The 12,630-nt window shown below is 51.4% G+C and overlaps 1 protein-coding gene across 6 annotated transcripts in view; it reads right to left on the bottom strand.

Moving 5' to 3' along the window:
* KCNN3 (potassium calcium-activated channel subfamily N member 3) overlaps nucleotides 1-8,044 on the bottom strand; it is a 146,600-nt gene extending 138,556 nt beyond the window's left edge. For 2 of the 6 annotated variants that reach the window (XM_023516403.1, XM_023516404.1), the window contains exon 1: nucleotides 6,089-7,263. In XM_023516403.1, the coding sequence (XP_023372171.1) occupies nucleotides 6,089-6,964 (876 nt within the window). In that variant the 5' untranslated portion in view covers nucleotides 6,965-7,263. Of the gene's footprint in view, nucleotides 1-1,135; nucleotides 1,497-2,618; nucleotides 3,015-4,348; nucleotides 4,541-6,088; nucleotides 7,264-7,949 lie in introns of those variants that run through there. The other 4 variants (XM_012808658.1, XM_023516407.1, XM_023516405.1 and 1 more) reach the window with 4 other exon arrangements.
* Nucleotides 8,045-12,630: the final 4,586 nt, after the last annotated feature.

Raw genomic sequence — 12,630 nt, 5'->3', positions numbered from 1 at the left:
AAAAATAGCTGAGTGTTGTGGTGGGCGCCTATAGTCCCAGCTACTCAGTAAGCTGAGGCAAGAGGATCACTTGACCCCAGGAGTTTGAGGTTGCTGTGAGCTATAATGCCATAGCACTCTACCAAGGATGACAAAGTGAGACTCTGCCTCAAAAAAAAAAAAAAAGAAAAAAGAATGAAGCAGCTTATCCAGCAGCAGCAGGCAAGGGAAAGGGCATGGACTTGAGAATCCAGCAGGCCTGGGTTCAGAATCCACAGTGCTACCAACAACACCAGCAGCTCCTGACCATGGGGCCATGACCACCACCCATGTCCAGGGCCCCAGGTGCAAATCAGTCATGTGCTCACACACAGCCCTTACAAGCTTCCCTCTCTTTCACCCAGCAATATCCACAGGCCCAAGGACAGAGCAGTGTGGTGCCTACCCTGCCTCCCTGCAGACCCCAGCTGAGATCCTGCAGGTAGAATGCCGGGGTGGGGGGAACCTAAAAGCCCATGGCCTCCTCCCAGCTTTCCTCACCAGAAGAAAAGGTACTAGAATTTTCCTCTCTACAGCTCCTGAGAACAGCACAATCTCAAAATTCCCCACCCTCACTATTTGAATAGGGGGCTTTCTTTCTCACTCTCCCTTTGGGGTTCTAAAAGAAAGAGAAGGAAAAATAGCTACGAATGAAGGTGCCCGCCTGCCTGTCACGGAGCTGAGTCAATGGCATTTCATCAATATATAGCCACTTTTACCCCACAAACACACTCACTCTCCTCCCTAAATGTGCTATGCAAATAACTGCAATAGAACCAAAGCTCCATTCTGACTTTGCACTGCCACCCAGGCCTCAGCTTCACTACAGAGGTTAGTCAAATTTCCTTTTATCTTGATTTTCTTTACCTTATGTTTTTTAAAACAGGTCTTTTTACTATGGTCTCAAAATCTCCCTTCCTGAAAGCTCAATAAGAGAAATACAAGGCCATCAAATAGCTTTCTCATGAGTCTGTGAGGAAGGTAAAGGCCGAGCCATTATGTCAGGGCCCAGGCACCCAGCAGCACTGCCTGTGGAGCAGGGAAGTCGGTTATGCCATGGAGTCTCCCCCGGGACAGTTATAAATAGCGTGATGACACTCAAAGGCTAAGTACTTACCAAAATTTAGCTGTCCACCCTGTGGGTTACTAATGTTTGACTCATTTGCAGACTGTCCATAATGATTATAAATAAAGTCACCACTCCCAGGTTTGGGGGTAGAAGGGCCCACTGCCAACACTTGCCCTCCCCCAGGGACAAGTGTGACTTGTAAAGATAAAATGTGTGTCTTGGGCCCTTAGCAGCTGGCTCTGAAGTTCCTGCCTGCAGCCAAACCGTTGATACACATTTTGCTACCCTCTGCAAATCTGTCCTGCAGGTTGTCCAGGGGGGTGGGGGGTTCCACAGAAAGGGCTCTGTCCTATTCTTACTTTCCCATTATGCCTGAAACCACTGACACCTGTGCCCTGACACCTCCTCTAAAACACCAGGATATCCTCTGACCACTGACAGCCTGTCCTAGAGCAACACAGGGTCTCAGCACAAGGTACAGGGACAGCTGCCCAGCCAAGCCCAGGGAGGGCAGAGAGCAGAAGCAGGGCCAGTGGTGCCACTCAGTCACTTGTCCTGGAGGGTGCAGGTGGACTCACTGACCTCTGTAAGGTCAGCAAAGAGATAAACAACATGTTTGCCTAAGGGACACCATTCTCTTTGAAGAGTTAATGACCAAGGGGACCAGGCTTCCTGGGGCAAGCAGAGAAGCCTGAACTATCAGGGTGGCCTGAAGGTGATCTGAAGAAGGAAGATAAGGAGAGGTGAGAAAATATGGCTATGGACAGGGTAACCAGCAGGTGCCTTCCCAGTGACCTCTTTCTTTCTGTGGCCTGGGTTATTCCCCCAACAAGGCCCACAGGGTTGGCAGGGAGGAGCAAAGAAGCGGGAAGTCAGTGGGTCGGGCAGGAGCTGGGCATGCAGGGCAAAGGACAGTCTCAGCCTGGGAGGCGAAACTCCAGCCAGTTTCAAGGCTGGAGCTGGGGTATGTTTGAGTCACCCTGAGGTACCAGTGTTTCCATCCTCCCTGAAGCCACCCACAGCCCACAATGCCTGGGGTCCCTGTGTAACAAGGCCCACTGGTGACTTGCCAGCTAGACAGAGGCACCAGCTCAGCTGCCAACATGATGGCAGGGAGAGGGTGATAAAGTCCAAGTCTAGGGAGGAGGGGTGCGCAGGCAGGCCCCCACCCCCCAGCCCTAACTCTCAGCACCAGTGAAGAAAGCACAGCAGGTGACCTCAGGCTATACAGAGGGTTGGGTGTGCCCCAAACCAGCTCTCATACAACTCCAAGGACAACTCCCCAGACCCTCACTTTTCTGACCTTGACAGGCAAATAGACAAAGTCACTAGGATTTCTCCATAGGGTCTCTAGACCCAGCCCTTGTTGTGCTATCTAAGCCTTCAGAGGGTAAATCCACATATTTAAAAAAATGAAAAAAGTTCTAGACTTTTCTTCTCACTCAGTTCGAGCCCATTGTGGCCACCTCAGGCATCTCTGCAGTCAGTCTCTGGCCTGGCCTAGCCTCATAGTTAAACAGCCCCCCCTTACCTGGGCTGCCTGCCCCATTGCAGGATGATGCCTCCAGCAGAGTTTCCTCCCTCCTCCCAGCACCAATGCCTTTGTAAGGGTGGGGGCTGAGATGGTCTGTCCCCCTTGCTTAACCTCTTCATTGGCTCCATCTGCATTAATTCTGAATATGCTCAGGATACATGTATGTTCCTTTTCAAGAGACCCAGGCCTTTCTGGTGAGGTCCTTCCCCAATAACAAATGCCAGCCAAAGCCAGGTAAACAGGAAGGTCACAACCCCATGGAAAAAAAGCAGGGAGTTCAGAAAGCAGCAGCTCAGGCACAAGGTTAGTAAATCTTAAATCACTTCAATCACCAGCTCAGCCGCCAACATGATGGCAGGGAGGAGGTGATGAAGTCCAAGCCTGGGGAGGAGGGGAGGGCAGGCAGGCCCCCAGCCATAACTCCGGGGGTGGAAAGTATATTCCCTCCCAAGAGTATTTGAGTGGGAACTGCCACCATCAGGACAGAATTACCCAATCTGACTAGGGTCACTGAGGTCATCCTGTCCATCCACCCGCCTCCAGATGTGTCAGCAAAGCAACTAGACACACAAAGCTCTCCAGCAAAAGAGAGTGCCACCCATCCCTCCCCAGGGGCCAGAGAATGTTTCCGAGGTCTTCTAGGTGGTAACTCTTCCTTCGGACCCAAACCCTCTTGCTGTGCACAGATAGAGTCCAGTTCGTCCATAAAACTGGGAAACAGATATGCACATCCCCACCACAGACCCATGTTTAAAGGTGGAAGACATCAGATCCAGTCCCTTCTCCAGAGCTTCTTCCCTTCAAGATATTTCTCACTTTATAGATAAGTTTTAGTTCCCCATCTGCTAGGGCTCCAACTATTTCTAGAATCAGAGATAGATAAGAGAAAAAAGACATCACTTTTCCTCTTATCATCATCATCTTCAATTACACGGTCACACATTATGGAGCAGACACTGTATTGAGTACCTTACACTTACCTAAGTTACTTCTCCCCACCTGATAGCAGGAAAACTGGGCTGGCCTTCGATATCAATCTCTGGTGTTTAAAGAAAAGAAAAAAACCTACATGACTTGTCCAAGATCACAGAACTGGAAGTGGCAAAGCTGGGATTCCAACTTTTGTCTAGTTTTTTTTTTTTTTTTAATGGTCCCATTTGCCTCCAGGAGAGAAAGAAATATCCATCTTGGCTCTGCTGTGTCCACAGGACCTGGCACATAGGAGGCACCCAGAAAATACTTGTTCCATAAACGACTCAAAACATAGACAGACAGATGGAAGGACAGGTGGGAAGACAGACATGTCACAACAAGCTCTCTTATCACAATTGCAGCCCCAAGGTGCACCAGAAGTGGCCACCTCATCAGCTGAAGCAAGCAGAACATTCTCAGCTGCTGCCCTCTCTGTGCTGCCATCAGCTAGAGGGTCACCAACGTGGAAATGAGAGAAGCCACACACCTCAACCTTAGGTGGTCTCACCCCTCATTCACTGGAAGTCTGCCTTCCCCAGTGCTGGGAAAGCCCCAGCCCCTGAGTTCTCCATCAGGATGGTACCTGCCCAGGCAGAGAAGAGGGACCTTTCCTGTCAGTGATGAGCTCCTCACCACACTAAGACAAATGTGCACAGTCCCCAGACTGGGATCTGTGCACAGCCACTGCCTCTAGGAAGAGCCCTGGCCATGGTGTCACTGAAAGGGAGGCACTAGTGTTGCCCCTCGTCACTCACCCCCCAGGACTTAAGCTTCCATCTCTTTCCCCAGTGAGGACCCTTGGTCCTCCCAGAGGTGACAGAAAGCCAAGGCAGTGAGCAGGGCAGCTGCCAGCCCCTCTCCGGAGTGCCCAGCAGAAGAGGCAATTCTGAGAAGGCAGCGAGCAGACGCAGAGGCTCACTACAGGGATGACTAAGTGAGCTGCGACTCCAGGGGAAACCCTACTCGCTTCTGCTAATGGAGGGGCTCATCCTTGAGCTATTTAGACTAAGGCTGCTTCCAGCTGCTGCCCTCAACTGGGGCAGTCCTCTCAGAGCAGGTAGGTCCTGGAAGGACCCTCTACCTGGAAATCTAGTTTTGGCTGTTAGGATTGTCTGACAGGCCTGCCCCACCCGTTCCCAGGGCAGGCAAGTCTACCCACCCTGGGTAAAGAGAGCTGCTGGGAATGGGGGAAATCCGATCAGCACCTCCTAGGTTTTTGCGGCTGGATTTCAACAAGGAATGTGACAGTCTCACAGCAGCTGTGCCCTGCCTGAAACAAGCTCTATTTGAAACCTCCAACAGCTGAACCCCTCCCAGCTCTCTGCCAGCCAGTCCAGCCACCCCTACCCAAAACGACAAATAAATAGAGAAATCTAAGCAAAAAGCAGGCATATGCATACATGCATGTACCTCCCCCCCCTCAACAAACTGAGGTGAGGGGCATAACTGGAAAAGCCAGGATCCCCATCTCCAAGCCCACAGCAGGAGGCCCCTCTGCAAGCATCAGAGGAAACCCACCTTTTACAATCTCTGTTCCCAGCGGGAGGGAAGCCCCCTCCTCCATCTTGGGGCTGGACTAAGGCTGGAGCAGGGGCCGGTGCCTGCTGCTCTCCATCTGGGCGCTCACTCACACATACCCTCATCTTTATTTATCCCAAAAGAAGGAGTTGGGGTGGGAGGGGAGAACTGTGCCTGAGCTGGGGACGCAGACACCCAGGGACCGCCAGGAAGCTCTGTCATCCCATCCCAAGGAGAGGTGTTCCCCCCAGTCAGTGCCAAGGCAGCGCCCATCTGCTCTGCCCGGGTAACACCTGTAGCCATTTTTATCAGGAGATGTTTATGAAGGAGAAGCAGGTTTATTCTGGGTCCTCATTCCCGAGGGAAAGGGCTACTGATTTCCTCCACCTATATTTTCACTCTTATGCCCTCAGGAGACTCGGGTCACGGGTGGTTTTCTATTTGCCAGAGTCTCTCTAAGAAGAGGGAAATGGAAACTTGAGAAGGGAGGGAGAAGACAAGGAGAGAAGGGACTTGGGCAATGGCACTGGCACGGGATCCCCACCCCCCACCCAGACATTTATTTCTTTTTTATCCTCAGGAAAATGGAGTGGAGCAGGGAGGGGAGGAGAGGGGGAGTCACAGGAACTGGCAAGCACATCAAGGCAGAGTGTAATTAATTGGTGCGTTAAGCTGCTGGGCTCTGCTTTAGTACAGTGAGCTGAGGGGAAAGGGATTTCTCAGAGGGGATTCTTTAATCCTACCTAACCCAAAGACTGCAAATTAGACACTGTATGGAAGGGAGGAATGAATTCTCCTGGGATCAAGGAGGAAAACCATGGGAAGTTGGAGTGTTCGACATAACTAAGCAAATGCCTGTCACCACCACCACCTCTCTGCCCCTCTCCCTCTGCATCTCATTCTCTCTCTCTCTCTCAAGATCTCTCTATCTACATATTCCTTTTGTTCAAGGTATAAAGAGAAACCACAGCCCCTACCTTTGAGTACAAACCCCAAGAGAGCTCGGTCTCTATCACCATAACAACAATTCCAAACATCCCAAAAATCAGAGCATAGTCACTCAGCCGCTTTCTCTTTTCAAACAGGGCCCTCCTGTGTCCCAGCTTATAGCCAATGTTTTGGTTTTTCCGCTTGTTGGCTTTGGGGAAGGTGGTGGTGCTGCTGGCGGTGCCGGCATGCTGGTGGTTGTGGGTGGCGTTGGGGTGGTGCAGCAGGGTCTGGTGGGCATGGTTGTCCTCACGGGAGGAGATGACAATCTCCGGGGGGTTGCCAGGGCTGAAGAGCTGGAGGGCTTGGCCCTCAGGCTCGGCCTCTATGAGGTTCCTTCGAGAGGCGCTGAGGCGGCTGAGGGGCTTCATGACCCCGCCGCTGTACTTGCAGGAGCTCATGGCGATCTCCGTGAAGGGGTTGCTGTCCCGCCGGTGCACCAGGGGGCTGGCCTGCCGGTGCCGGCTACCTCCACCAGGCCCACTTGTGGCTGTGGAACTTGGAGAGTGGCCAAGCAAGTGGTCATTGAGATTGAGCTGGCTGCCTTGCCTGGAGGAAGGGTGGAGGATGGTGGTAGAGTTGGAGGAAGGGGGGCCCCTGAAAGCGGTGGGCGAGGACAGCAGCAAGCCCGGGTGCACGGGCTGGCCCTGGAGCTGGGCGAGCTGAGACAGGGGATGCGGTGGCTGGTGCTGGGGCTGCGGAGGCTGAGGCTGCAGCGAGGGTCCCGGGGGCTGCTGGGGGGCTGCTGGTGGCGCCGGTGGCGGCGGTGGCTGCTGCTGCTCATCCCCAGAGGATGGACAGGGGCACTTGGGGTCTTCATCCAGGTCCCCCACCCCCGAGTCATGGAAGTGCCCAGAAGTGTCCATCCTGGGGTCCGGCGGTACTCCCCGCAGCACAACCCCCCGCCCCAGAGCCACCCGCGCTCCAGAGGCGTCCTCAAGGAAAGCCCGGCGTCCAGCTCCCCGGCAGCTCTCGGCTCCGGTCCTCTCTCTTTGGCTTGCTTCGGTCTCTGGGGCTGCCTGGAGTCCCGATGCTGCCACTCAAGAATGCATCGTACCGGGTAGGGAGGAGGGGCAGGAGGGGGGCATGCAGAAGGGAGGGCAGACAACTCTGTCTCCGGAGCGTCCCCGGGAGTGCCCGGGGCCGCGCAGCTCCGCTCCTCCCCGGCTCAATAGCTCCGCTGGCCACCTCCCGCCGCGGCCGGGCCGTGAGCCCCGCCCACCGAACAGCCGCTGCCCCCATTGGCTCGACCGCACTCGCAGCCGCCTCCTGGCTCCGCCCCCGCAGAGGCTCCTCCCCGGGGCGGGGCTGCCGCCCCCGGCCGCCCCCAACTCTCGGCCCCCCCGCCCCCTCCCAGTCCCGGGCCACTCCGGGCCCCGGCCCCCTGGCCACCCGCCCTCTCTCGGCTCCAGAAACGCTGACCCCCCGGGCCCCAGCCCCCAGTCGCGCGGTAAGCCTGGGAGTTGTCGTTCCCGCTCCGCCACTGCGGGGCTGAGCGCTGCCCGTCTCTGCTCCGGCAGGTGCGGCCAAATCCCACAAGCCCACAACGATCGGGGATGTGCGCTCAAATGGGCGATAGGAGGAGGAACAGCGGGGCTCCTAAGGAGGGGAGCTGTGCGCCACGACAAGGGGGCAGGGAGCCGGGAAGACGAACACCTATTAGTGGCCAGGTCTAGGACAGGTTTTTTAGTATGTATTATCCAGACACGTTCTCCAAATAGCGACCAAGGAGGTGAGCATTATGTTCTCATTTTGGTCTCAAACTGATGCTCACAGATGTTGACGGACAGTACGTCAAGGTCACAGCAGCAGAAGGGTCCGCTCTTTCTGACACCAGGGGGATAAACTCACCAGAGTGCCTGCGACGTGAGTGTAGGTGCTTCTTGTTATTTGTAGCCCTCACACCAACCCTAGAAAAATGATGTCATCATTCTCCTCTTACAGATGAAAGCTGTAAAAAAAAGAACAAGAACAAGAACAAAAGAAGGAAAGGAAAGGGAAGGAGGGAGGAAAGAAGGAAAGAGGGAAGGAAGGAAGGAAAGAAGAGAGAGGGGGAAGGAGGGAGGGGAGGAGGAAGGAAGAACGAAAAGAAGAAAGAAAGGAAGGAAGGAAGACACTTAAGCACAGAAAATAACCTGCCAGGTGTCTCCTGGATTGTATGTATTTAAAGGTGCTAGGATTTGAGCATGGGGCAAGCTGACCCCACAGCTCCTACTCTGTCTCCCAAGGTGCTTTTCCACCATGATGCTCAAGACAAAGTGGTTGTCTGTAAGTATGTTCAAATTGTGGATGGGAAAGTGTCAAAAAGAAGCTGTTAAGAAAGAGTTGGCCTCTCCAAAGCTGAATATGTGACACCATGGCCCCAGTCCCTTCCCCAGCAGCAGAGCATAGAGTCATGGAAGCATCTGGCAGGAAGACCGAAGACACCCCCCCCCATTGTTGCTCCCTGCCTGATTTGCCCCATGGGGCCTGGGATTCAGAGCTGAAAACATCTGCTGGCTTCCCAGGTTCAGAATCATCATCAAGTATTTATTAAGCTCCCACTGTGTGCAGAAGGAGTTTCAAAAAAATGGGACAAAGCTGAATTCATTTTCATTTTTAACTGCTGCAGCCTTAGGGGTCAAAAAGGAAGATGCTGTCATGGAATTCCCCAGGCATGCCTGAGTTTTAAGAGGGAGGCCTCTTCTACTTGATTCCTGATTCTGCATTACCTTTTGAGCTCTGTCCAGCTCCCTCCCTAGATGTGAATAGGGAAGAGTAGGAGATCCATGCATGCACCCACAGGCATACACAGAAACGTGCATGAAGATGGACATGAATGGGCACACAAGTGCACAGGAGTGTGCACACATTGGCACATGCACACATAATCGTGAGCATCTAAAGCAACTCTCCTGAAGCGGGAAGTGGCCAGATGTGGGAGGGGCAGAGCTCCTGCCAAATGAACCCACTTCACCCTCTGTGCATCAGTACTCACCTTTTCACACACACTCCCATCAGCCTTGATGATGAGAATAAGCATTACTTGTAATACCAGGCACAGCCCACAGTTAGATAAATAATTACATTTATTCTCGTACAATAATCTTGATGATGATTATTATTAGTGATATAGTCATTCCCCACAGCTACAAGTCACAGCACCAGATCTGAGATGCAAGTCTGGGGTCTCATGTTTTCCCATGACCAGGACCCTCAGTACCTCCATCTAACCCTCCCCAGCATCCCCTGCCTTCCCTCCCCTTCCCTCTGTCTTTTTTTTTTTTTTTTTTTTTTTTACAGTTTTTGACCAGGGCTGAGTTTGAACCCACCTCCAGCATATGGAGCTGGCGCCCTACTCCTGTGAGCCACAGGCACCACCTGCCTCTGTCTTCTTTATTTCACTCCATACCCAAACAGAGCCACCTGTTTGGTTCAAGGATCCAGGTCATATGTTCATGGTTAATGATTTCTTTTCTTTTTTTTTTTTTGAGACAGTCTCATATTGTCACCCTCAGTAGAGTGCTGTGGCGTCACAGCTCACAGCAACCTCCAGCTGTTGGGCATAGGCAATTCTCTTGCCTTAGCCTCCCAAGTAGCTGGGACTACAGGCATGGTTAATGATTTTCTGATAAATTATCATTAACATTATATATTAGAGTAGAGATATGCTGTTAGTATTGGGTTTTAGTGCCAGATACAGTTTTAGTGGCCATGAAAAAATCAATGTGGGGGGACAGGCTCCAGGCCTGGGCATTTCTATGCCCCTTCTAGCCCCATGAGCTGCCTCTGTCTCAGCTGACCTTTCTGGGCCAGATTCCTCCTGAAGTTCTCCTGACCATACTTGGGCAGGGTCCAGAGGGGCCTATCAGAGCAGTCTCACCATCATAACTGAGGACAAGAAACAGCCTGGCAGAATCCTGACTGCACCAGAGCCAAAGAAAATGGGCTGAAACCTCATAGCTGACGCCACTGAGGCAGCTCACACCCAGGGAGGGGTCATAAGTAGGAAGATGATGTCATGGTTAGCACTTGGGGTCTAGAGTCAACTGTCTAGGCTAGAGCCCCTCTTTGCCACAGAATGGCTGTGTGACCACAGGCAAGACAACCTGCTGACCTCCAGCTTCTAGCTGCAAGTTGCTGCCTGAATCTCTCAGTACTGCACTGAGCTGGCCAGGACTGGCTCATAAAAGTCAGTTTCTCCCCAACTCCACGTTCAGTGATATCATATTGATAGCTTGAAATCAGCCATGGTGGGAGTATCTACACCACAGAAATCAGCAAACACTATAAATCAGAGCTTATGTTTTGCTGGAGAAGCAGTTGTTAAGCCTTTCTTGGCCGCTAAACATTTATCAGCACACCACTGCTTTCTTCCGTACAGCCTGTGCACTCCACCCTCCTCCAGCCACTATCTAGGCCTTTGCTCTCCTTCTTTGTCTCAGTGCCACAAGCTCCACTACTTGCTCACTGTGTGACCTTGGGCCAACTGCTTAGCTTCTCCAGGCTTCAACTTCCTTAGTTCCAATGAGGTAGACTAGGTCAAATACTCTGTAACTATAAAGTGCCTACAGGTTAATGAATCACCTAGGAGCTGCTCAACCACAGGCCCTGGTCACGTCAGAGTGACCCTCCCCTACAGAGGCACTGCACCCAGGCATTCTTACCATTGCTGAACATCCAAATCCCCACTGATAAGAAGCCCCCCAAAATCATCCCCGACCCCTAGCCATGTCTTCACAACAATCCTGAGTTGAGACAATCACCAATTTTATAGATGAAAAAACCAAGACATTAGACAGATTTTAAAACATGTCCACAGCTGAGTTCGGTGGCTCACGCCTGTAATCATAACACCCTGGGAGACTGCAACAGGTGGACTGCCTGAGCTCACAGGTTTAAGACCAGCCTGAGCCAGAGTGAGACCTTGTCTCTAAAAATAGCCAGGCATTGTGGCAGACACCCATCATCCCAGCTACTTGGGAAGCTGAGGCAAGAGAATCTCTTGAGCCCGCTAGTTTGAGGTTGCTGTAAGCTATGACGCCACGGCACTCTATCCAGGGTGACAAAGTGAGACTCCGTCTCAAAAAAAAAAAATGCCCACAATTACTACCTAATAACTAGTAACAAAGCTGGAATAAAACGTGGGCCTATCCAATTCCAAAACTCAAGCATTTACCATGCATCCTGAAACTCATATCTAAAGGATACAATCTTATGGACATTTATTAGACATTACCATGTGACTCACATAGCCACCCTTCAGGAGCTATAGTGGCTACATTGTAGGAACAAGTTATACTCACACAAAAAGAATAAGGACCCCAAAGTGTGTTCAAGACAAAAGGAATCTATCAAGGGCAGGAAATTGTCAGGAGAGACTTCTCAGAGGTGGTAAGCTTAGAGTTACACCTTGAAGGGTGGGCAGCAACTCTGTTCACTGCCTCAAAATGAAAGGCCGGCAAATTGGGCCTTTTCAGCCTGCAAAGACAGAGGCCACAGGGATATGGTGGAGTTTCATACCTCAGAGGGACAACGAACGTGAACAAGGACACATTCACCAAACTTGGTAAGGTAGGGCACTTTGGCCATACAAACTCCATATCAGGTGTGCAATCACTTTGTCCCTGCTCTCCCTGCCAGCCTCATTTGTCACCTTCTACCTCTTCAACCCCACCATCACCCACCTCTTATAGTTCTCCCATAAGCCACACTATTGTATACCTCCATGCCTTGGCTCACTCTGTTCCCTCTTCCTGGCATGCCCTTCTCTACATCTTCAGCTTACACATTTCTCTTTGTCCTTCAAGTCATGGCTCAAAGGTCGTCTTTCTGAGAAGCTTCCTCTGAGTTTCCCAAATCCAAATCAGGGGCCTTTTTATATTTTTAGTACCCCATGCTAACACTGGCTCTCTCAGGTAACAGAGCTATTAATTACCTCTTTGTGTGTCATTTCTCCCCTGGACTGTGGCCTCCTACAGGCAGGGTGGTGTCTTCTTCATTGCTGCATTTGCAGGTCTTCCACAAAATCTAGCATACAACTGATGCTTAATAAAGATTAATTGAATTGACTGAACTTGAAACGTAGGAGAGGTCAGATAAAGGCAAATAAGAGAAGTCAGTACTTTTCAGGACAAATAGTAGGCAGCTTCTCCAACAGTAAAATGAGTGACATAGATGATTTCTAAAATTATTCACTTTAAAATTCCATGATCCATGGTCTGTAGAATCTGTTATCCCCAAAAGGTAGAACTGAGTAAAAATAAGTTTAAGAAAAGTAATAATTCATGGTTTATGTGGCAGTCTTTCCCACAACCCATGAACTCACTGAGAACAGAAAAGGGGTCTAGTTTTTCCTGTTTCCCCAGCACTGAACCGAATAGCTGGTCGTGAATATAATTGACTCATTAAAAGTTTTTTAGATGGTTACGTCTGCCTATCTAACTAGAACGTCTACTGTGGCATCTTCCAAATTTGATAGAAAATGTTAAGTGCTGGCTCGGCGCCTGTGGCTCAAGTGGCTAAGGCGCCAGCCACATACACCTAAGGTGGC

The sequence above is a fragment of the Otolemur garnettii genome, unplaced genomic scaffold, assembly GCF_000181295.1.
Source record: "Otolemur garnettii isolate 467f Iridium unplaced genomic scaffold, OtoGar3 scaffold00091, whole genome shotgun sequence".
Lineage (NCBI taxonomy): Eukaryota > Metazoa > Chordata > Mammalia > Primates > Galagidae > Otolemur > Otolemur garnettii.
This window is presented reverse-complemented; position numbering and strand designations above follow the sequence as displayed.